A 25,622-nucleotide genomic window follows, 5' to 3' on the forward strand; every position below is an offset into this window, starting at 1 on the left:
AATCCCATGCCCACTTAGCGGGAAAAAAACGCAGTGCGGACACTTTAGCGCTGCGATGACGGCCCGTGAGGCCTTAGCCTTAAACCCTCTTTGTCGCATCCAGTCAGGGGATTTTTGGTTTGTAAGGGATAGTTCACACACAGGAGTTTTCCCTAGCTTTTTTTATGCGGATAGGTTTTCATTCAGGGATTCCCCGAACGCAGATGTGAATAGGGCCAGGGCGCTGACATTAAGCAGATACTGATAAGTTACAGAACATTTCATTTCTATGCAAAAGTTGGAAAATACCATAAAATTTACTTATTTCTTCAGTTTTTGTTTTCCACTGATAAGTTTCTTAAAGGGATCCTATCATTAAAAGGCAATTTTTAGTGACTAACACGTAGGAATAGCCTTAAGAAAGGCTATTCTTCTCCTACCTTTTGATGTCTTCTCCGCACCGCCGTTCCATATAAATCCTGGTTTTCGTCGGTATACAAATGAGTTCTCTCGCAGCAATGGGCATGCCTGTGGCCACAAGAAAATGGCCGCTTACTGTGTAAGCTTCCATTTTCTTGTGGCCTGTGGGCATGCGCAGTCAGCTCTGCCCGAGGCCTAGAAGACGCGTGAAGAGGCCATTCCTCAAGAAGATGGAGGCGGCGCTGGAGAGTTCTCTTGTAGCATTGGGGACGCCCCCAGTGCTGCGAGAGAACTAATTTGCATACCGACAAAGAACAGTATTTCTACCAAATGGCGGCGCAGAGATGACATCTAAAGGTAGGAGAAGAATAGTCTTTCTTAAGGCTATTCCTATGTGTTAGTCACTAAAAATTGCGTTTTAATGATAGGATCCCTTTAATGGAAAGCTGATCTAGTACACAGCGCCAAATCCTCTGCTTCCTTTCACACAGCCATTGAAGATTTTTCCCTAAAATCTGACAACTACCCGTACCCTGCTGATCCCTCCCTGCTCACCGCCTGTCTAGTCAAGTACTAGTTTGGGTAGGTAGTTGTATTGTGCACCACATGCAATTCTGCGCTGCCACCACTAGATGGAGCTAACTGCATAAGTTATTAACAAGTCCATTGGTAGATGTATATAGCTGTGTGCAGTGAGCTCCCTCTAGTGGTGGCAGCCGATAGCAGAATTTTCATGGTTATGCTGGGGGATTTAGCGGTCTGCATCAGTAAAGCAACAACATATATTATACATTTAAACATTAAGCGTAAAGGTGAAGAGCTCTGGCCATCCTGCAAGCTTAAAAAATACTCTGTGCTGCTGTTATGAGCACAAGTTTCCATTTCCGGTTCCCCCCAAGCCGCACACGACACGGACGCCAGTATCCATTCCAGTTTAATACTTTAATATCCAACATATGTCATGTAATGTAAAGTCTCTGCAGTTTCCTGAAATGCCCGCGGCTCAGCTGGAGCGCTCGCCCCGCTTCATTCTCACCTCCCAAATAAAATAAATGGAAAAAAAAAAAAAATTTACAGAAACTGAGGCCCAGAGGCCCTAGACGCCCCGCAGGGATATTGAGGAGTTTTTATTTTTAATACATTCCTTAATAGTTTGTCTTTTTTTTTTCCTTTTTTTTTTTTTTTTACATTTTTTTCTATTAAAAAAAAAAAATTAAAAAAAATCCCAGGCATCCGATCTCTCGCACGCTCACGGTACACACAGACGCACAACCGCCCGACAGAACACCCAGTGACGACATCATTAAAATGATACAGCGACCGAAACATATAATAAAAGGGACTAAAAAAAAACCAAAAAAAATAATAATTATACAGGCATTTACCCAGTAAAGTGCTAGAAAAACAAGCAGTGTTTGATCTTCTACCACAAGGGGGTGAAATACGTGGGCAGCTTACCAAGAGAGGAGGAACCAATAATCAGGGGCGGAGTTATGTACAGAGGGCAGGGTCACCCAGCGCTGGGGGGGAGGGGGCAGTCTTGGAGCGCAGGAACGGAATTGAAACAAAAAAAATCTGGAATTAGAACTTATGAGGGGCGACAAGTGCGGAAGTAAGGTCGGGGGGGGGGGGGGGGGCGTAGCCGCCATATTGTCATCATCACAGGTATATGTAAGGGGGGGGGGGGTCCTGCCTTCAGGAAGGGATTACTGCGGGGCGCTGGGTTCAGGAGTAGGATAGGTGGGAGCCATTAGACAGCTGAGAAGTGACACTGGTGCTGCGGCTCAGCCCCGCCTCCGACGGTCCTCCCGGCGCCCCCCTTCTCAGGGGTTGGGGGCTGTTACGCAGTAGGAGGAGGCCAGCCCGGCCGCTGGAGGAAGATGATGATGGTGAGGCAGAGGAAGAAGAAGAGGAGGAGGAAGAAGGCATGGCAGAGGAGGAGGAGGAACCCGGAGGGTGCAGACCCCATGAAGAAGAGGGAGGGGCTAGTAGTGTTGGTTGGCGCCACAGCTGAGGTGCTCCAGTATTTTGCACACCGTGACTCCAGTGTGAGCCGCTGCGAGGCACAGGGCGAGAGGGCCAGCCCGGAGGAGGAGCGGGGTAGCCCTGATTGAACGCCTCTGCTGGGATTCCAGTCAGCGCCATGTTGCTGAAACCTAGTCGCATGCTCTCCGAGTCAAAGGCTTCGATCTCCCTGGCCTGGCGTTCCAAGAGGCTTCGGATCCGCTCCGAACGTTCACTCTGCAAGGCCAGCATCTCCTCCTCTATCTGCAGGAGCATCAAACAGACAACATCAACGGAGGCACAATATGTACCACACACCCAGATTACGAAACGCAGAGTCTTGTGGTCTAGGGGGATGGAGTTATTTTAATTCTGGTGTCTTAGCCCACCCTCTCCCGTTCCCAATCTGAAGTCCCTGAGCCCTCCAGCTCTACGTCAGTCATCCATCCCTCCTGTCCAGCTTACCCTCTGCTCCAGCAGTGCCCGGCGGATAGAAACGCGCTGCTCCAGTTCTTTGATCTCGCGCTCGTGCTGCGCCTCGGTGTGGATCTTGATCTTGCTCTGGTAAGCGTTCAGCAGTTCCAGTTCCTTCTGTAGCTGAATCCGCAGCTCCTGGTATTCGGACTCCTGGGTCTCATCCAGGCGGAGCTGAAGGCACAAGAGGGTGAGGAGATGAGCGGTAAAGCGGAGGCTTATCCCAGAACCCACCACCACTGACAGCCGATGCCCAGGACACATGGCAGCACCATCACAGAGGCACTGACTACAGCGCAGCATCACCCGGGCCCCCAGCCCAGCTGTCATCTACATATTAAAAACACAGGCATGCTGGGAGTTGTAGTACTTTAGAGTCATGCACATTGAATACTTGGGACGTACGGCTTGGGTGGAGAGCATCTCATTGATGCTGTGGTCGTACTGCTCTGCCAGGATGGCTAGTTTACGGGTCTGCTCGTCCTTCAGCCTCTTGAGGATGCTCTTGTGCTCGCTCTTGGGCGTAGTCTCCAGCAGGTGGTTGCGCAGCGCCTTGTACTGCCGCGTCTGGATCTTGCACGTGTCTTGGAACTGACGCTTTATCTGGAGCTCCTTGGACTAGAGATGGAAATGTAAGGGGGAGAGGGGAGACAGGAACAGATGTTGGGGGGCAAGCCCAGTGCATGATGGGAGGGCAAAGGAAAGAAAGGAGAGAACAAGGTGAAGAGAAGACAAAATCAATCCTTCCTGAGCAGCTGGGGGTCAATGTGTAGTAAAATTAGTGCTCCCCCTCCCCCTGACATCTCCCACAACGCAACAGAACAGGGAATGCTCTACATACACTGAACACGTGAGAACCTGCCATGTATGGTTGTCAGCGGCTCCTTCCTGCACACGCTCAGTGTCGGCTCGCGCTTTCCGCGTGGGGAGAAGGGGAGCGATTGACAAAACCTACTGGAAAACCACTTTTCTAGAATCCTGGCTTATACTCCACACACACTCAAAGCTGCAGGATTCTGTAAACCGTCATCTACTAATGGGAGACTCTCAGTTTTACCTACATTGTAAAATCCAGAGGGTGTCAGTGCAGAGCTGAGAGATTCCTTGGGGCGGCAGCTCTGGATGGGATTGGAGTATAACAGTTGTGCATGCAGCTTCGAATGTGACTACAGTAGAAACATTGTGAATAGTTCTGAAATAAGAATTGTGTGTGCAGCTCTATTACTAACAAACGTGTGGATACAGCTTTAGATGTGAATGATAAAAACTGAGTGCAGCTCTGGGTGTAACTGGAGAATAATAGTCACATTCAGAGCAGCACCAACAAGAATATAAGAATGATAAAGATGGCTCTGAGTGTTACTAAATGTGAATACAGCTCTGGATATAACTGGAAGATAACAATAGCAACACAGCTCTAATGTTTTCTAAAAATATAAGACTTGTGAGTGCAGCTTTGGATGTGAATGGAGAATAAAGACTGAATGCGGCTCTGGATGTAACTGGAAATCAGGAACTGAATATAATACCTGAAAGGAATAAGCAAGAATCAAATGCAGCTCTGGAGGTTATTGGAAAATATGAATGCAGCTCTGCATGTAACTGGAGCATAAAATTTGTCAATGCAACGCTGAATAATTTTGAAATACGGAGAATGCAGCTTTGGATGTGACAGGAGGATAAGATTTGTCAATGCAGCTCAGGATAATTTTGACCTTATTATGTAAAATGGAAACATTTCTGCCATCGCTTCCTGCAGATTTTAGTCTTGACCCCTAAATCCTTCAATTACATCCCCACATTTACTTGGACTCTGTGCACACATAGGTGAATCGGGTGTCAGGTACGGGCCAGAGGTCACTGGGTCCCCACCAGCTGTCACAGTGCAGCCGCCATTAGCCTTTCCCCTGCCTATAAGACTCAGCCTTTCACCAGTAGGTGGACACGCTCACTCGGCGCCCCGGACAAGATGGCGGATGGTTTATGATGGAAAGAAATGACACAAACGGATGAGTTTCACTTCCGGTTTATTACAAACAAAAACACAACGAAAAATAAAACACAAAAATAAAAAAAAAATAAAAGATAAAAAGGAACAGAAATGAAATATTTACACTGGAGGGGAATATGGAGGAAATAAATAGCTTTAACCCCTGACTGCCTGCACCCACAGCTCCTTGCAGCAGCCCAGGGGTTAAACAGCAAATATATAGATGTCGTGCTGCTAAAAAAAAAAAAACACAGACGGGTCAGCAGTCAATGTGCAAGGGAAGGGAGAAATAAATAAAAAAGTGATACAGAAATATTACCACCAAATTAAAGGGTGACGAAAAAAAAGGCGAGTTGTTTTGTTTTTGTTTTTTTTTTCTCATCCTGAGTTTGGGGAAGGCTGGTCTCAGGCACAGAAAGGGCTAATGGGCTACTCTGCCCCCCACACGGCAAGAACCCACACATCACCTGACAGACGAAGGACAATATACCACAGATGTAATACACACAAGAGCCACTGGGTGTCAACAGCGTACCAAGTGCACAAAGCAATGGTTGGCAGTACACACAACAGCCACTAGATGTCAGCAGCAGCACAAAGTACAGTACATTACATCAGGTGTAGGCAACCTTTGGCACTCCAACTGCAGTGGAACTACAACTACCAGCATGCATACTTGGCTTTGCTCTTCTTGGAGCTACCCACAGAGGTGAATGGAGCATGCTGGGAGTTGTAGTCCCACAGCAGCTGGAGTGGGAACGGTTGCTGATCCCTGTAAAAAGTTATTCACATTACCCATGGCCCTGCTCCCTGGACATACAGCAGCAGCATCTCGCAGCTAGCCAAGAACTACAAGTCCCAGCTGACAACACAAGCAGCAGCCTGTCTCAGTCTCATCCACAAGCATTACGTTGTCAGAGTTCGGGTCTCCACAGCCTGTGCTGAGATACATGAGGTTCCCGGGTTGGATACAACCAAGAAATATATTACAGTACTGACCGTAGGAATGGAAGGAGACGGGGGTATGGAAACTTAACCTCTTCCCTGCCACAGAGACCAGCATGTGCCCTCGAAAAATAAAAAAACAAACACAAAAAAAAAACCAAAAAACAAAACAATACCCTTCATGCCGCCCCCTAGTGGTTTAATCCCGTAATACGGTCCAGATAAAGTTAATTACATGGAAATGAGACCTCAGTACAGCCTAGCTGAAAGGTGCAGACCATGAGGCAAGAATACTGCCATCTACTGGCCGGTAAGTGGAGCTCAGATGAAAGCGGACCGATGAATAGTGCAAGACGCTTTCGGTGAGCATGGCGGCCGACCTGGGAGTCATTTCCATGTAACACTTTGCTCTTCTCCTTCACTTCATACAATAAGGCACTTTAGAAATGTGACAGGCGCCGCGCTCATCCTTCAGCGCCATGGGATTGGAGGATTTGATCGCCTGGCTGTGCTGGCCCTTCCCACTGACCGTCCCATCAGAGGCCCCCGCTGCTCCCTGCGCTTTGCAGCCACCCTTCGCCTCTGCTCTCGGCTCATCAGCCTCGGGATTCGGGAGGGTTTTTCCACCCTAATGAGCTTTAGTTTGGTCATGTAGATGAGGGCCACAGGGGGGAGGACTGTGCAGAGTCTGCGGACACCCCGTGTCAGGCTGTTATTTAGTGTCTTTGCTATCTGGGAGGGGGCCCGTGTGAGCCGTTGCCACAATGAGGGCTTGTGGCAGCCAGCAGAGGAGCGACTGGCAAGCACAGGGATCCGGCTCCGATAGCCGCCTTTATATGTTTTTGGGAACAGGTAGAACAGTCCACCCTCTCCTGCAGCTCCACAGCGCTGAAGAACCCTGAACAGAGGCCGAGGCAGCCGCAACAACGCCCGGAGCCACAACCTACGAGATCTTTTAGGCCACCCTTTAAGCCACTGGCCAGCCGGCTTGCCCAAGGACCCAGCGGCCAGAAAGATGGAAAGGAAAATCCCAGGTGATGTGAAGACCCCAACGGCTATGGCCAGAACAGGCACATAATATAACCGAAGCCTATAACTCATTGCGAGTGCGGCCAGCGCCCCCCAGCTCTGAGCCAGCAACATGAATGTGGCCGAGCTCAGAGAAAAGACCCAGCACAGCAGGATGTAACCGCACAGGAGACTGGCTCCAAGGGTTTCCAGGGCCACAAGTGCAGAATCTAGAAGGGGCCCTGATCTCCAGAGAGTGAGGAGAGCCAGTAGTAAGGGAAGTAGTGACCAAGGACAGAAAGGTCTGGAGGCGGCTAGAAGAGTCAGTGCACCGCATATGGCGTGGCTGGGCAGTGAGGAGGAAACCTGCGAAGGGGCAGGACGGGCAGGAACCTCAGGCTCTGGCACCCACGCAGAGGACAGCTCAAAGTAAGGAGCATCCTGGTCTGGGCAGCCATCAGCCTCACTACGCTCTACAGCTACCTCAACATCTGCAAGCTCCTCCTCATCCTCAGAGCTGCAGAGGCTGAAGGTGCCTCCCTCTACCCCCTCCTCCACCTCATCTTCCTTTTCCTCCTCCTCCTCCTCCCCAGGCCTTACTTTGAGGCTCTTGGGCTGCTGCCGAACTTCAGCGGCGTGTTTCTGCCGTAGCTCTTGCTCTCGCCGCTTGTTGTACTCCAGCTGGTTGCCCAGCTCTGTCTGATGCTGCAGACGGATGAGCTCGCTGCGAGTATGCTGCAGCATCTGCAGGTGCCGAAACTCCAGCTCCTGAGTACACTCGTGTTGGCGAAGCAGCATGGCGCATTCCAGGTCTCGCTGGGTTTGCTTCTTGTTCAGCTCCTGAGAGAGAGGATAAGGGGGTTACTACTGTCAGTACTATCAGTCTTCACCCACCTACTGTCCCAGGTCAGTGTACTTACCTCTCGCAGAAGGTCCTGATCCAGATTGTGCCGTGCCAGAAGCATCTTGCGCTTGTACTGGCGACATTGGAGCTCAAAGTACTGACGCTGCCGGCGTAGCAGATTGGCCTCCTCCTCGGCCTGGTAGTGCTGCATGCTCTCTTTCTGGCGGAGCAGCCACTCCTGCTTCTCTCTTTTTGGGGTGCTCTGGTTTTCCTGCAGCTCCTGCAAGTGCAACACGATGAACTAGCAGAATGTGGTGGGTTTTATGCATAAGGGTGATAAAAGTGTCAAGTCACTGACCACTAGGTTACTATATGTCCCATCCTCCGACCCCTCACCTCCTTGAGCTGCTCCTTGCGGATCTTGTATTGCCGCTTCTGGCTCTCCAGCAGGTTGGTCAGCTCCTTCTTCTGCTGGCCCAAGATATGCTGCTGAAACTTCTTCTCTTCCGTGAGAGCAGCTTTAGCCTGGGACGTAGAGACCATGTTACTGGCATCATCCACCTACCACAATGCCCGGTTTGATTAGTGCCCCTAGAATGACCCTACACATTACTCCTCGCACTCTACCTCCTTCTCAAAGATGGCCTGGTGTTTCTTAGACAGCTTGTCAGTTTCAGCAGCAAAGTTGCTCCGGTGTGCCTCCAGCTCCTTGTCCAGACGTTGCTGGTGCTCATCCAGTTCCGATTTCAGCTTGTTCTCCAGTGCCATGAGCTGCTTCTGGTGCTGGCGCCTCATCCGCTTGTACCCAGACATCTGTTCCCGTAATGCAGAATCCTGCTCATGTTCCTGAATTTGCCGTGTCACCTAAAGATGAAGGGAACAGGTAAGAGCCATGATAAAAGTCACAGACGTGCAGAGAAGTGACACGTCACAGCTCAGAGAGGGGCCCTCACCAGTGAGGCTGTGCGGATAGTGGCAAAATGGTCCCTGTTGCGGCAGTATGCCCTTCTCCGAGCGGCCGAGGATGACTGCTGAGCCTCCATTTCTGGTTGGTACGGATCATCGTAGATGTTGTCGTGAGTCTGGGAAGAAAACCAATGTGTTAATGCAGGAACGGTGAGGGAGCCGGGTGTGTGGGTGTAAACGTGAGGCGGCTATAACACACAACACCATGAAGAAAGGCTTCTCGCTCTGTCCTCTAGTAAAGAACTGAAGGCTGAGAGCCTGGTGGTGGCTGATAGACCCGGGCGGGTCATTCCACAACAGATAAGATAATCAACAACATAGTGGCGGCCTCACACAGACCCTTACTGGCAGCCGGTGTATGACGGAGCTGTTGGAGGTCACTGTGTGCTCTCCCTCTTGCATCATGGCCATCTCTCCGCTGTCATCGGAGGCATCTGCGAGGCTGTTCACAGAGCTGCTCTGGCTGCTGGCGCTGATGGACATGCTGGGCACAGACTGGCTGCTCTCCATGCTGGTTATTGTACCCGTGCAGTGGAGGAACTGCTCCGACTCCTAGAAGAGAAGAAAGACCAACAAGTAGACCGAGCCTTAAAGGGGCCATCACATGGTGCTGTATGAGGTGCTCACGTACCACAATGCCTCATAGCAGGAGACACTAAATATTACACGTAAAAGTTTTGTTCCATAATCAACACTTATCACCTCGTCACATGATCAGAGATACAGACAGGGGTCCCATGCCGGCATGAATTAAGCGGTGGTCATGCATACAGTACATACTGAAATTCTATTCAAAGTCTATGAGCCAGAATAAGGAAGATGCGGCTGTGACTATTTATTAGTCCCATAGACATTAAATGGAGTGACAGCCGATCCCTGGTCTTATGATAGATGAGGAGGGAAGGGGTCCCAGCAGTCAAACCCTCAGCACCTCCCCTGTGGCTTTTGGGACAACCTCTTAGTTTTACAGTCCCCCCAGCCCACTGCAGCCTCACCCCTCTCACCTCCTCCTCCTCAGTGGTCTCAGTGTTGGGTCCGTTCTGGGTGTCTTGGAAGAGGATCTTCTTCATCTTGCGGTACTGCAGGTTATCGAGCTCCCTCACTGCGTCCTTTGTGCGCTGGATCAGCTCCATGATGACGGTTTGTGGCCTTTCCCTCTGCAGGAAGCGGTGCTGTAATAAAGAACCGTACACAGGTGACGAAACCGGTCTCTGCACCAATGTCTGAAGGACGGCACTGGATTCTTCTACCAACCTTCAGCAGGATGTCAGAGCTTGGTCTGTCTTGGGGAATCTTCTGAAGACATGAATCCACAAAGTTCCGGAAATATTCAGACCTGTACAAAGGGATGACTCAGTCTCATTTCTTGGTCTGTTCTTTTGTCATGGACCTGAGCCACCACGATCAATGGGTAGAACCAACACATTGAATGGAGCAATGAATGACACTGACCCACCAGGATCAATAAGCAGAACCTAGACACTGCATGGAGCAATGAATGACACTGACCCACCAGGATCAATAAGCAGAACCTAGACACTGCATGGAGCAATGAATGAAACTGACCCACCAGGATCAATAAGCAGAACCTAGACACTGTATGGAGCAATGAATGACAGTGACCCACCAGGATCAAGAAGCAGAACCTAGACATTGTATGGAGCAATGAATGACCCTGACCCACCAGGATCAATAAGCAGAACCTAGACACTGTACGGAGCAATGAATGACAGTGACCCACCAGGATCAATAAGCAGAACCTAGACACTCTATGGAGCAATGAATAACACTGACCCACCAGGATCAATAAGCAGAACCTAGACACTGTACGGAGCAATGAATGACACTGACCCACCAGGATCAATAAGCAGAACCTAGACACTCTATGGAGCAATGAATAACACTGACCCACCAGGATCAAGAAGCAGAATGTACACACTGTATAATAGTGGTATATGGAGGGCAGAGAGATGGTAGGTCTTATGTTTGAGGACAAAGTGGTACTATCTGAGGAGGAAGGGGGGGGAGGGGGGTACTCACCAGTGATTGGACTGCAGAACAGGAGACTCATTCTGAGCTATGTGGTATAAGGCACTCATAGCATTCATATTGAACAGCGGGGGCTTCCTCTCAGCTACAAGGAAGAAGAGACACAAAGAGATAAAAAGATAAAGATTTTCGGAACATTTCCGATTATTTGTTATTTTTTTTTTAAGTTGTTTTCTTAATGCCAGGTGAAGAGAAGCGACACGGTCTGAGAGTGCAGTGCTGTAAAAAGTCCGGAAAATCCAGTGAAAATGGAAGAAACCAAACACATGCACGTACCTAACTCTATGCTGGTGATCCCTAGGGACCACACGTCCACCTTTCCATCATACTGCCCCTCGTCCATGGCCAGAATCACCTCCGGAGCCATCCTAAGAAACAAAAGGTACAAGTCATGATATACGTAATACACAGACCAGCAACTTATCACTAACACACTGAGACCAGCTGGGGAGAAGCCGGAGCACTCACCAGTATGGAGTCCCCACAAACGAATTAGCGGGAGCCACTATGGAAGCAGAGCCAAAATCCCCCAACTTCACCAGCCCCGGCTCTGTCAGGAGGATGTTTCCAGCCTTCACATCTCTGCAAGCAAAACAGGAAAGCAATGACAGACATGACAACTTAAAGGGGTTTTCTGGGCAAAAAAACCCCTTAAAAAACAAAAAAAAAACAACAACTTAAAACCAGATATTTTAGTGCCTTTAGCAGTGTTTTGAGTGATTTCTGGGTTTCTCTGGGACCTACATTTGTTTACATGCTTCCCTAGCTTCCTTCTGTCCTAGCGTACAACTCTGATGATCTCCCACTCACACACCCCTCCCTGTTTCCCTAGCTAGCCCATGGACTACTTGCACTATCTACCTACCCAGCTCAGAAGCCCCAAAACCACAACCCCCCCGTTGGTGTCTGTACAATAAAGCTCTATTGCGCAGGTGCCAGCAGAAGCGGAGGAAGTGCCGCATGGTGCCAGAAGAATACGAGGATGGGTAAGTATGTAAGGGACAGGGGTCGGGGAGTTTTGGCAATGCTTTATTTCTGGAAATGCGGAAACGGAACATCACCGGATCATCAGAAAATGTTTCTAATTATCCCAGACAACCCCTTTAAGGGAATTAATGGTTACAGCTCTGGAGTATAATACAGGATGTAACTCAGGATCAGTACAGAGAGAGAGAGAGAGAGAGAGCGCCACTTACCTGTGGATCATGTTGTGAGTATGGAGGTAGGCCAGGCCCTGGAGTGCACCATGGGTAATAGCAGCAATCTCCACCTCCTGGAGGGGTTTCTTGTGTACTAGGCAGAACAATGAAGATAGCAATGTTATAGGACTGTCCTTTATCACAAACATCCACAAGTGCTGCAGTCTCCTCCAACAGACAGAGAAGTAAATGATTGCCAGATGGAGCACCCCCATAATAACAGGAGGAGTACCCCTATAGTATTCATTCACTCACCCTCCAGGAGGTCGGAAGCAGATCCCAAGCAGTACTCCATCACCAGCTGAACAGCGCCACACATAGAAGTAACAAAAACAGAACAAAGGCTTCATGAGTCCGAGTTTGGAGAATAAGATCAGAGGTCTACAGATCACACAGTTTATAGATTTCTATTTATCTTTTAGGGACTCTATCTATAGACCTTTCTTTATGTATCTGAGTCCAGGGTGGGACCCCCTCTCCATAACTCATCACTGGCTGTGCCCGAAACCAGGCACACAGTCCTGGAGAGTGACCAGTGCAAATAGGACCCAGATGGTGATGAAAGACGAGAAGATGGCAGAGGCCTGGTACATGGGAAGATAGGGGTGTGAAGAGAGGGCAAAGGTCTGGCATATAGGAAGGTAAGGGAGTGAGGAGAGGGGGCAGAGGCCTGGCATATAGGAAGGTAAGGGAGTGAGGAGAGGGGGCAGAGGCCTGGCATATAGGAAGGTAAGGGAGTGAGGAGAGGGGGCAGAGGCCTGGCATATAGGAAGGTAAGGGAGTGAGGAGAGGGGGCAGAGGCCTGGCATATAGGAAGGTAAGGGAGTGAGGAGAGGGGGCAGAGGCCTGGCATATAGGAAGGTAAGGGAGTGAGGAGAGGGGGCAGAGGCCTGGTATATAGGAAGGTAAGGGAGTGAGGAGAGGGGGCAGAGGCCTGGTATATAGGAAGGTAAGGGAGTGAGGAGAGGGGGCAGAGGCCTGGTATACAGCGAGGTAGGTGAGTGAGGAAACAGGGCAGAGGCCTGGTATATAGGAAGGTAAGGGAGTGAGGAGAGGGGGCAGAGGCCTGGTATACAGCAAGGTAGGTGAGTGAGGAAACAGGGCAGAGGCCTGGTATATGGCAAGGTAGAAGAATGAGAAAAGAGGGCAGAGGCCTGTCATATAGGAAAGTAAGGGAGTGAGGAGAGGGGGCAGAGGCATGGTATATGGCAAGGTAGGTGAGTGAGGAAACAGGGCAGAGGCCTGGAATACAGCAAGGTAGGGAGATGAGGAGACGGGGACAGAAGGGCAAGGTACTAGCCATGATGAAAGAGAGAAGAGGGCAGATGACAGGATGAACAGCAGACATAGGACTGAGGTTAATAGAAGGCAGAGGGCAGTGCCATTCTCTGGGACACAGGAGAAGAGGGGGTGTATGGTAGTGACGCGGGCGGCCGGCGGGGGGCTATTGTGATGGCTTTTTCTGTACACAGTGCACTGCTCCAGCCTCCCACACACGGCGCTCACAAGACACAAATGGATGTGAACTGCACGTACATATCTAGAGCTCATATGATCATGGCCATAGTGAGGACAACATGTACAGAGAGCGTCAGGGAATATCAACCCGGATGGGGCTATAATCCAGGAGATTTACAGCCTGTGCATGGACTGACACTAGACACATGGAGACATCAACCATTACTGGAACTGCAGCCTTAGCAGCATCAAATGGGGATTATATCCAAAAACCTAATAGTGCCCACCAGGGCAACGCAACACCTACCACAAACACTGGAAACATGGGGCATCATGTACACCCAACCAGAGGCCACTCTACACAGGGCAATCACTGCACTGACCAACGCACACAGGGGTCATTTCCTGACTGTTAAGTGTATGCACAGCATGTAATGTTATATATCACCGTGAGAAATGACTGACCCTACACTCTGGTAAACATAAGGAGGTTGGTCCACATCCATGCTGACTGTTTCCAATAACAACTAGTAGAGTAGTGAGCGCAGCTCTGGAGTATAATACAGGATGTAACTCAGGATCAGTACAGGATAAGTAATGTAATGTATGTACACAGTGACTGCACCAGCAGAATAGTGAGTGCAGCTCTGGAATATAATACAGGATGTAACTCAGGATCAGTACAGGATAAGTAATGTAATGTATATACACAGTGACTGCACCAGCAGAATAGTGAGCGCAGCTCTGGAGTATAATACAGGATAAGTAATGTAATGTATGTACACAGTGACTGCACCAGCAGAATAGTGAGCGCAGCTCTGGAGTATAATACAGGATGTAACTCAGGATCAGTACAGGATAAGTAATGTAATGTATGTACACAGTGACTGCACCAGCAGAATAGTGAGCGCAGCTCTGGAGTATAATACAGGATGTAATTTAGGATTAGCCCACCATGAGAATATGCTGAGGACCGTTACTCACCCAAGCTGTGTGCTCCCGCAGGTAACATCCTTTATACTCAATAGTGTTGGGATGTCGCAGCTTTTGGAGAAATTTGACTTCTTTTATGATGTCTTGCCATTTCTACAACAGAAAGGAAACGTTTCCTATAAAACTGAAAACTGCAGCACATCTTGCATGCCATCCCCTGCCCAGCAGCACCTACCTCATTGGACTGCTTGCCACTATAGGACATCTTCTTAATGGCAACGACCTCATTATTGCGGATGTCTCGGGCCTGGAGGAGGGAGAACACTGTTGTTATGAGGGCAGTCAGTAACAAACCACATTGGTCCTGGAAACTGGCACAGAAACTTACAAAATAGACAGCACCAAAGCTGCCGTGCCCGATCTCTCGCAGGTCGGCAAAGAGTTTTTCCGGGTCATCTTTGAAGAAAAGCTCAGCTACCTCAGGGTCCTTCAGGCTGCCAGCCCTGGCGTTGGACGGCATGACGAGAGCCAGGGGGATCCCCCCACGGGATGCCGCCGCCACCACTCCCAATGGAGGATGGACCCACTGAGGCTGCACAGACAGGAAGGAGAAGAATTAAAGAAGGATTTCTGATTATTCCATGAAAGCACATAAATACGTAGGGAAAGAAAGAGCCCAAGCGAAGAGCGAGAGGAAAGACGGGACGACACAAAGGGTAGGGGGCTGCACATGATACATATATATGTGGCGTATAAGATTGTGTATGACCCTGAGGATCTTGGAGGGCAAAGGAACAAGGTTGAATGAGGGGGAAATAAGAAGAGGTGACTGACAAGACCAGAAAATGGGGAGCACACGATGGACGGCCATTACAGTGTCAATACATTTTACCCCGTCATGTCCTGACCTGCGGAAAGCCACTATTAACCCTCCCCCTACCACGTACACCACCACCACCACCATCATCATCATCGCTACAAACAATCCGCTAACCCCTGTCTAGCCGGGTAGTTTATGATATGCATTAACCCCTCCACTGCCGGCGAGACTCTGTCCAGTTTTAGTTGGGGAGATGACAGATGCAGAGCGCCCGCCTCCTCTGCTGACAGCCATAGTTACAGGTTTACTATTGGTTTTCACCCAGAGGGGCAGGAGACAGGAGTCAGGCAGAGCAGTCATAGTCAGTGCATCGTCTGCAGCCCCCATTACTATACCACGGCACTGCAGCTACCACCCCTCACTGGCTGCGGACCCCACAGGCAGAGGAGACATCACTGCTGAGTAATGGTCAGGACTGACATCACACCTGGATAGTGGTAAAGCACAACCAACTCTGACCCCACTGCCATCTGCTGACCATACCCCTTGCCTGGCTGCCACCACCAAACCATGCCCCATATCCCGCACCTGGCTGCCACCACCAAACCATGCCCCATATCCCGCACCTGGCTGCCACCACCAAACCATGCCCTGCACCCAACTAATACCAATGAACAACTGCTCTTAACCTGACTGATACCACTAACATAGTCTCTTCCTCCTGACTGCTGCTGACCCATTAACCAAACTCACTACCTAGCTGTTGTGAACTTCAGTTACCTTCCTCCCAACTGGCACTGACTCGCTGCTCTCACCCTGGTCATCACCACCCGCTGCCCTCACCCTCCTCCCAACTGGCACTGACCCGCTGCCCTCACCCTCATCTAGGTCACCACCAACCCGCTGCCCTCACCCTCATCTAGGTCACCACCACCCGCTGCCCTCACCCTCCTCTAGGTCACCACGGACCCGCTGCCCTCACCCTCCTCTAGGTCACCACCGACCCGCTGCCCTCACCCTCCTCTAGGTCACCACGGACCCGCTGCCCTCACCCTCCTCTAGGTCACCACCGACCCGCTGCCCTCACCCTCCTCTAGGTCACCACCGACCCGCTGCCCTCACCCTCCTCCTGGTCACCACCACCCGCTGCCCTCACCCTCCTCCTGGTCATCACCACCCGCTGCCCTCACCCTCCTCTAGGTCACCACCGACCCGCTGCCCTCACCCTCCTCCTGGTCACCACCACCCGCTGCCCTCACCCTCCTCCTGGTCATCACCACCCGCTGCCCTCACCCTCCTCTAGGTCACCACCGACCCGCTGCCCTCACCCTCCTCTAGGTCACCACCGACCCGCTGCCCTCACCCTCCTCCTGGTCATCACCACCCGCTGCCCTCACCCTCCTCTAGGTCACCACCGACCCGCTGCCCTCACCCTCCTCCTGGTCACCACCACCCGCTGCCCTCACCCTCCTCCTGGTCATCACCACCCGCTGCCCTCACCCTCCTCTAGGTCACCACCGACCCGCTGCCCTCACCCTCCTCCTGGTCACCACCACCCGCTGCCCTCACCCTCCTCCTGGTCATCACCACCCGCTGCCCTCACCCTCCTCTAGGTCACCACCGACCCGCTGCCCTCACCCTCCTCTAGGTCACCACCGACCCGCTGCCCTCACCCTCCTCTAGGTCACCACCGACCCGCTGCCCTCACCCTCCTCTAGGTCACCACCGACCCGCTGCCCTCACCCTCCTCTAGGTCACCACCGACCCGCTGCCCTCACCCTCCTTCTGGTCACCACCGACCCGCTGCCCTCACCCTCCTTCTGGTCACCACCAACCCGCTGCCCTCACCCTCCTCTAGGTCACCACGGACCCGCTGCCCTCACCCTCCTCTAGGTCACCACCGACCCGCTGCCCTCACCCTCCTCCTGGTCACCACCACCCGCTGCCCTCACCCTCCTCTAGGTCACCACCGACCCGCTGCCCTCACCCTCCTCTAGGTCACCACCGACCCGCTGCCCTCACCCTCCTCTAGGTCACCACAACCCGCTGCCCTCACCCTCCTCCCAACTGACACTGACCCGCTGCCCTCACCCTCATCTAGGTCACCACCAACCCGCTGCCCTCACCCTCCTCCTGGTCATCACCACCCGCTGCCCTCACCCTCCTCTAGGTCACCACCGACCCGCTGCCCTCACCCTCCTCCTGGTCACCACCACCCGCTGCCCTCACCCTCCTCCTGGTCATCACCACCCGCTGCCCTCACCCTCCTCTAGGTCACCACCGACCCGCTGCCCTCACCCTCCTCTAGGTCACCACCGACCCGCTGCCCTCACCCTCCTCCTGGTCATCACCACCCGCTGCCCTCACCCTCCTCTAGGTCACCACCGACCCGCTGCCCTCACCCTCCTCCTGGTCACCACCACCCGCTGCCCTCACCCTCCTCCTGGTCATCACCACCCGCTGCCCTCACCCTCCTCTAGGTCACCACCGACCCGCTGCCCTCACCCTCCTCCTGGTCACCACCACCCGCTGCCCTCACCCTCCTCTAGGTCACCACCGACCCGCTGCCCTCACCCTCCTCTAGGTCACCACCGACCCGCTGCCCTCACCCTCCTCTAGGTCACCACAACCCGCTGCCCTCACCCTCCTCCCAACTGACACTGACCCGCTGCCCTCACCCTCATCTAGGTCACCACCAACCCGCTGCCCTCACCCTCCTCTAGGTCACCACGGACCCGCTGCCCTCACCCTCCTCTAGGTCACCACCGACCCGCTGCCCTCACCCTCCTCTAGGTCACCACGGACCTGCTGCCCTCACCCTCCTCTAGGTCACCACGGACCCGCTGCCCTCACCCTCCTCTAGGTCACCACGGACCCGCTGCCCTCACCCTCCTCTAGGTCACCACGGACCCGCTGCCCTCACCCTCCTCCTGGTCACCACCGACCCACTGCCCTCACCCTCCTCCTGGTCATCACCACCCGCTGCCCTCACCCTCCTCTAGGTCACCACGACCCGCTGCCCTCACCCTCCTCTAGGTCACCACGACCCGCTGCCCTCACCCTCCTCTAGGTCACCACCGACCCGCTACCCTCACCCTCCTCCTGGTCACCACCGACCCGCTACCCTCACCCTCCTCCTGGTCACCACCGACAGCTGCCCTCACCCTCCTCTAGGTCATCACCGACCCGCTGCCCTCACCCTGCTCGACCCACTGCCCTCACCCTCCTCCTGGTCATCACAACCCGCTGCCCTCACCCTCCTTCTGGTCACCACCAACCTGCTGCCCTCACCCTCCTACAGAGTCTTAATGCCACTCGCACCTGTCAGTTTTCCTCTGGAACCTGTTTGGAAACAGCGTTGCAATTGGACCACATAATGGATATTGCACTATCCTCACAATCTACAGCAGTGGGGGACACAGGGGATGGAATAACGTGGCGATAAAAATCTGAGGACACATGGCCATACATGGGGGGTAACGGCGAGAAGACAGAGGGACAAACATGGGGGTAACACTAAGAACACATTGGGCCCTACATGGGGGTAACGGCGAGCAGACACCGGGTCATACATGGGGGTAACGGGGAGCAGACACCGGGTCATACATGGGGGTAACAGCGAGCAGACACAGGGTACATTGTTCACCTTGTCCATATCAAACACCTCACCAAAAAAATTTCCCATACTAGAACTTCACCCTTCATGGGACAGATCTCTGCCCCCTTTATCATAAGAAATCTTATTTCCACCATTGGGCCAGGGTAACCCCAGGAACAGGAGCGCCCGCATGTGCACTACAAGAACCACAACTCTTCTATGGCCGTCATGCCGAGCGCCAACCATCAAGGTCTGTGTAATATTACTAGGCCATACACATAATGGAGAAATCCTGCAAAATTCAGACCCACACAACACACGTACCAACTACCTGTTCTTAAAGGGGCTGTCCACTCAGACAGGCCCTGCTCTACCTCTCCCTACAGTCAGGCATATGCTATGGGATTAATAGGGGACAAAGCTTAAAAATCCTGAAATAAAATCTATTTCTGTGACTGGTACGTATCACCCTCTACTCCTGCAAACGTAAAGTAAATGCCACCCTGTGTATCACCCTCTACCCCTGCAAATGTGAAGTGCCCCCTCTCTGCTGCACAGCATTGCCAGACGTATCCTAACTCCAGCCATAAAGTGACAATGGCTGCAAACTTCCTGTGCTGGCTCCAAGCGCTCTAACTTCCCGTCCACCTTCCCCCATGTAAGTGAATTTTTTCAAGCACATGGTAAAGTCACCAGATAGCGTCTGACCAATGCCCACCTGTCTGCACTTGACAACTGGGGGCACCAAAGAGACCCCAGACAGGTTGAAATATAAAAGTGGAGACAACACAGACATGGCGATGAGCAAGTCAGATCCTCCTAACAGCGCCGCCCGTTGACATGAACATGAAGTCATAGGTTTAGGCTCACTGGTAGAGCAAAGTCGCAGGATGGTTCTCAGCCTCAAGATGGTTGTGGAGATGTGTGATAATCATTTACTTATGGATACAGCCTGCGGTATAAAGCATGGAGGATTCTTTGTTCATGTATCAGAAGCCACCTTCACTATCTGTCCTTCGATTTACTTTGATGCGTTTCGTTGCGGTGGCCATGACAAGAACTCTGCTCATGTTGGTTGTCACCTTGATCAGCTTCTCAATCTGCAAAAGACTTTGGATCTTGAGGAGTTTGTTAAAAGGTGACGACCAACATGGCCGAACTTCTCATTTGTCACTTACAGCCAAAACAAAAGGGAAGATGTCAGTATGTCGCATCATGCCTGCGGGATAGAGGCAGAGTCTCCAGGTGTGATGTCAGACCCGTGCTGTATGCTCTGAGCCAATCAGATCAGTGCTTGCCAATGTCTGGGGCAACAGCCACAGGGAGGTCGTCAGAAATAGGCCCCGAGCCCCACAGGCTTCCTCTTACACTGCAGAATCATACTGGGCCCCAGAGGGGATGAGATGATGAGAGTAATACATTGTATGTGTGATATGAGGGAGGGGTTAGATTGTGAGCTCCTGGGGTCAGCGATAATGGGAGTAATACACTGTATGTGTGATAAAGGGGGGGGGTTAGATTGTGAGCCTATGGGGCCAGAGATGATGGGAGTGATACATGTATTTGTGATATAGGAGGAATAGATTGTGAGCTCCTGGGGTCAGAGATGATGAGAGTAATACAATGTATGTGTGATAAAGGGGGGGGGGATTAGATTGTGAGCCTATGGGGCCAGAGATGATGGGAGTAATACAATGTATGTGTGACATAGGGGGATTAGATTGTGAGCTCCTGGGGTCAGAGATGATGAGAGTAATACAATGTATGTGTGATAAAGGGGGGGGGGGGATTAGATTGTGAACCTATGGGGTCAGCAATAATGGGAGTAATACCTTGTATTTGTGCTAAAGGGGGGGGGAGGTTAGATTGTGAGCTCCTGGGGTCAGAGATGATGAGAGTAATACACTGTATGTGTGATAAAGGGGGGGGGGATTAGATTGTGAGCCTATGGGGTCAGAGATGATGGGAGTAATACAATGTATGTGTGACATAGGGGGATTAGATTGTGAGCTCCTGGGGTCAGAGATGATGAGAGTAATACAATGTATGTGTGACATAGGGGGATTAGATTGTGAACCTATGGGGTCAGCAATAATGGGAGTAATACCTTGTATGTGTGCTAAAGGGGGGGGATTAGATTGTGAGCTCCTGGGGTCAGTGATAATGGGAGTAATACACTGTATGTGTGATAAAGGGGGGGGGGATTAGATTGTGAGCCTATGGGGTCAGAGATGATGGGAGTAATACAATGTATGTGTGACATACGGGGATTAGATTGTGAGCTCCGGAGGTCAGAAGTTAAGAGAGTAATACATTTATGTGTGATATAGGGGGATAAGATTGTCAACTCCTGGGGTCAGGGATGATGGGAGTGATACATGTATGTGTGATATAGGAGGGGAATTAGATTGTGAGCTCCCAGGGTCAGGGGTTATGGGAGTAATACACTGTGTGTGTGATATAGGGGGATTAGATTGTGAGCTCCTGGGGTTAGGGATGATGGGAGGGATACATGTATGTGTGATATAGGAGGGGAATTAGATTGTGAGCTCCCAGGGTCAGGGGTTATGGGAGTAATACACTGTGTGTGTGATATAGGGGGATTAGATTGTGAGCTCCTGGGGTTAGGGATGATGGGAGGGATACATGTATGTGTGATATAGGGGGATTAGATTGTGAGCTGCTGGGGTTAGGGATGATGGGAGGGATACATGTATGTGTGATATAGGGGGATTAGATTGTGAGCTGCTGGGGTTAGGGATGATGGGAGGGATACATGTATGTGTGATATAGGGGGATTAGATTGTGAGCTGCTGGGGTTAGGGATGATGGGAGGGATACATGTATGTGTGATATAGGAGGGGGATTAGATTGTGAGCTCTCGATGTCAGGGGTGATACAATGATGTGCGATATCTCTCTTCATATATAGTTCATTGCTGATCCCTCCTGCCTGGAGACATCAAATTGTACAGCGCTGCGGAATATGTTGGCGCTATATAAATAAAATTTATTATTATTATATGTAATATTCGCAGATTTTGCTTTGTCCCCGTTTCATGTTGCGTCATTAATGTAAACAAGCAGAAAACTGAAAAGCTTCCTCAGTTCCATGTGGCAGGGAGCGGACCTGCCCCCCAGTCCTGTATACAGCAGGTGAGCTATATACCACACTACTTACCACAAACAGCAGCATCTCATCTACATGGTGCAGGAAGGAGTCAGAAGAATTGTGCAGTCTTAACAGAATACTGTGCTCCAGAGCTGAACTCTCCTAGTATCCTGAACATGACTTACACCAGCCTCTACCCACTGCACTATATGAGCTCAGCCAAGAGGTGTCTGTCCACAAACTTGCTGACTGTCTCCAAGCAGCAAAACAGTCTGCAGTAGGGGTGCCAGCATTCCTCCAGATTGGTAGAGGGAGGGGTCTGCACCAAATGACAGCTGGATTCTCCAAAAGTTTCCTCTACCGAGACTCCATTCATTTCTGTGGCTCTGACATATTCCGCAGCGCTGTACAGATGACTCCTGAAGGGCTCGCACCCTACTTTCTGTACTGCAGACTCACATGAGGGACAATTTACCCATCAGGCAGGTTTGGAGTCCCGGACCAAACACCAGGCACAGATCTATGGTCAATATGGGACCCAAAAGCCAACACCAACCTGACTTTTCCGTCCTAGTACTCGGCCACCACTCTGTGCACCCAGCACCTCCCGAACTCCTACGTCCACCCAGGACCATAATTCTCGTCTTATGCCATACAAAGCCATCAAACTTTATAAAAACGATCGTTTACATTTGGTCACAAAATCATCTCTGCAGGAGCTCACTGTACTGACCCCCCAAATCTTCCCCACAGTCTCTCTGCTGCCCAGCTTTCTGTTATCTATTGTTCCCAGTTATCAACCATTTCAGGCTCTGACTGTAGAGATGAGTGGCAGGAAGTGTAGAGACCCCCTCCCCAATAAATACTTCAGTTTAGCGCTCCTTTAAGCCCCCTTTACAGCTTCAGTAGAGGTTGCACCCGGGCAGATTTTGGGGGGAGAGGATTGTGTTAGGTACTTGGCCTGTTGGGAACTGGGCATTAAGGCCCTTTATGGGCAAAGCAATGGCGGCCACTAATGGCCCATGGGTTGAGACTGCCAGAAGATTTATGGGCACACACGGTGGGTAACTTATAAACCCACCCACTCCAAGTAACATAAATACCCGCCACTGGCACCCTAGTGGTCTGTGGACAGCCTGGCACGCTGCAGCGGGCACATCACCCCCATATATAGACCCAATATGCAATGGACACCAATACCAGACCATGACTGACCACCAACTCCACTACTTGACAGCTGTACCTCCATCTGACCATGTGACCAGCGAGACCCCCCACCAATAACGTATACAGCTGCTCCCTAGTCACATGGCCCCGATGCCCATGACATCACACTTACCTGAAAGTGTCACCGTGCCGCGGGGTCGTCCTCCTCGCCGGTCAGGCAATGCTCAGTGGGCAAGGGGCGTCAGCCTCTGCCCGCGGCCTCCCATGTTGGCTCCCCGGGCAGCAAGCCCCCCTGTCCCTGTAACCCCGGCGGTCTTCGTGGACATACGCAAGTGTCGCCGCCCTGACCGCGGAGGTCAGCCCCCTTACCGGGCGGTCTGTGCGGCCACGAAACGCCGTCTCCTGGTGGGCGATGGGCGCTCAGTCTTCGTTCTGCGCCAATCTAGTGTGTCCCTACAGAGTGGCCCCCATACGGCCTGCCCTGTGCTGTGCAATGTGAACAGCCCCCAATATGGAGCCCTGCTGTACACAGAGCCAGGATTAGAGCTCTCCTCCCTATAGATGCAGCCTACATGATGTGCACGGCTGCAGCTAGCACCATGTATACCATCTAGCGCACTGTGTGGGTATATAAGTGTCCTCAGTGCAGGAGCCCCGGCTCAGTGTCAGTCTATAGGGAGCATCCTAGAGCCCCCCTCCTCCCGTCCTCTCTATACAGCTCGCTCGCTCTCTCCTCTCCTCCCCCTCCCTTCTTTTTTTTTTTTTTTTTTTTTTTCCTCTCAGTCCATCCAAGATGGCGGACCGGGCGGGAGCTAAACCGGAAGTTGCTAGGATTCCTCCTGAGCATGCGCAAAACGGCGGGGCGTCTCCGGAGAGAGAACGCACGTAGTGCGCAAGCGCGGAGTCCACTCCGTGGGCAGCGCTTAGGACCTTGTGCGCCTGCGTGCTTTTTTTTTCTTATTGAGTCTATTGCATTAAGAGAAAAAGCTTTATTAACAAAAAAAAAGTTCAAAAGGAAAAGAAAATGTTATGGAGGTTGTAAGGAGGAGAATAAAAGGCAGAGATTATAATACTGGAAATATACTGTGTAGTTACCATATTAGATAGGGAGAAGGATTAGAGATAACATTAAAGGGGTTGTACCAAGGATTGGGGAGAACATCATTTTAGGACACAATCCTGAAATCGGGGTGTTAATTCTCCCATTCTGAAGGAGCCATAGGGTGGATTCATTCTCTATGGGGACCCCAAAGATAGTTGGGTATATACAGTGCTCGACTATCTCCGGCGCACCTATAGAGAATAAATGGTGCAACCCCAACAGGTGAAGGTCAGACTGCTGGTGATCCCATTAATGGGATAACTTAATAACCTGGTACAGTAAATGGCCTTGTCTGGTGACAATGGCGGAAAGGGGAAACATGATAAACCTATATAAATGGCCAATATATAAACTATAGCGAAACGACGTTCCAAGGAAAATCCCCTCTAAACACAAGAGGGCAGTCCCTTCATCTGGAGAAAATAAAATTCTAATCTCCAGAGCTGACCAGGCCTCTTAACTATAAGGACGGTGAATCTGTGGAATAGCCTAACCCATAAACTGGTTATTTACTATAAAAGCTGTGAATCTGTGAAATAACCTCCCACAAGATCTGCTTCTTTACAGTAGGAGTTGTGAATGTGTGGAATAGCCTACTCCAGGCAGCAGGTTATTTTTTTGTAAGAACTGTGATTCTGTGAAATGGTCTATCCCAGGAGCTGATTTTTTTACTGTATGAGCTGTGACTCTATGGAATAGCCTACCTCAGAAGCTGGTTATTTATTGTAAGGACTGTGACTCTGTGGAACAGTGTACCACAGAAACTTATTGTTTACTGTAATAGATCTGAATCTGTGGAATAGCCTACCCCAGGATTTAGTTTTTCACTGTAAGGATTGTAAATCTGTGGAATAGTCTACCCCAGGAGATGGTTCTGTACTGTAAATAAGGGGGCGTTCACACTACCGTTGGTGTCCACTCAGCAGTGTCCGTGGCTATTGTCCGTTCAAGATTTTAGCATTGGACACTAGCTGAACTGTCTGTTAAAATTCCATTAACTTCAATGGGATTTTATCTTGTGTCCGTTTGTGTCCTTTAGTGTCTGCTTACACCCATGTCTGTTTTTTTCCAGCGGACAAAAAAATCCTACATGCAGGACTTTTCTGTCCATTAGAAAAAACGTCTATGGGAAACGGACACTTTCATAACGGACTCCAATGGTAGTGTGAATCCTACCTAAGAGCTGTGGCTTTGTGGAATATCATACCTCAGGAGCTTGTTCTTTATTGTAAGAGCTACAAATCTGTGGAATAGCCTACCCCAGGTGCTGGTTATTTATTGTAAGAACTGTAAATCGATGGGATAGCCTGCCGCAGGAGCTTTTTCTTTACTGTAAGAGCTGTAAATCTGTTGAACAGCTTAACCAAAGGAGCTGTTTCTTTATTGTACGAGCTGAAAATCTGTAGAATAGCCTACCCTAAAAGCTGGACACAGCAGCAACAGATTTAATAAAGGTTTAGATGCCTTCTCACAGCAAAATACTATTGATGCTTAAAATTGTGTAGAATGTTTCCTTCACTCATGCTTTTCTCATTCCTTGGTTGAACCTGATGGA

The 25,622-nt window shown here is 50.9% G+C and overlaps 1 protein-coding gene across 2 annotated transcripts; it reads right to left on the bottom strand.

Moving 5' to 3' along the window:
• Window positions 1-1,322: 1,322 nt before the first annotated feature.
• Window positions 1,323-23,757, bottom strand: TAOK2 (TAO kinase 2). Of its 2 annotated transcripts, XM_075284832.1 has the most exons (20): window positions 23,138-23,757; window positions 14,658-14,861; window positions 14,505-14,576; window positions 14,321-14,422; window positions 12,134-12,179; window positions 11,876-11,972; window positions 11,148-11,261; window positions 10,956-11,047; window positions 10,671-10,764; window positions 9,885-9,966; window positions 9,635-9,802; window positions 8,976-9,182; window positions 8,618-8,746; window positions 8,292-8,528; window positions 8,061-8,189; window positions 7,741-7,944; window positions 7,421-7,660; window positions 3,283-3,495; window positions 2,869-3,051; window positions 1,323-2,667 (listed from the first exon to the last, which is right to left on the bottom strand). In XM_075284832.1, the coding sequence occupies exons 2-20, from the start codon at window positions 14,787-14,789 to the stop codon at window positions 2,125-2,127; spliced, it is 3,084 nt and encodes a 1,027-aa protein (XP_075140933.1). In that variant the 5' UTR covers window positions 14,790-14,861; window positions 23,138-23,757; the 3' UTR covers window positions 1,323-2,124. The 2 variants fall into 2 exon arrangements, with proteins under 2 accessions (XP_075140933.1, XP_075140932.1); XM_075284831.1 differs by lacking the exons at window positions 1,323-2,667; window positions 2,869-3,051; window positions 3,283-3,495 and having other exon boundaries at window positions 4,332-7,660.
• Between the last annotated feature and the right edge of the window lie 1,865 nt (window positions 23,758-25,622).

This window comes from Leptodactylus fuscus, chromosome 8 (genome assembly GCF_031893055.1).
Source record: "Leptodactylus fuscus isolate aLepFus1 chromosome 8, aLepFus1.hap2, whole genome shotgun sequence".
In the NCBI taxonomy this organism is placed as follows: Eukaryota; Metazoa; Chordata; class Amphibia; order Anura; family Leptodactylidae; genus Leptodactylus; species Leptodactylus fuscus.

Bases quoted from the DNA above. Each gene is read 5' to 3' on its own strand.
- TAOK2 (XM_075284831.1), bottom strand. From the start codon at position 14,789: ATGCCGTCCAACGCCAGGGCTGGCAGCCTGAAGGACCCTGAGGTAGCT. The intron at 10,765-10,955 runs GTACGTGCATGT...TCTTCCTTGTAG, and splicing joins GATCACCAGCATAGAGTTAG to CTGAGAGGAAGCCCCCGCTG. The intron at 8,747-8,975 runs GTAAGGGTCTGT...TTTTCTTCCCAG, and splicing joins CCGTCATACACCGGCTGCCA to ACTCACGACAACATCTACGA.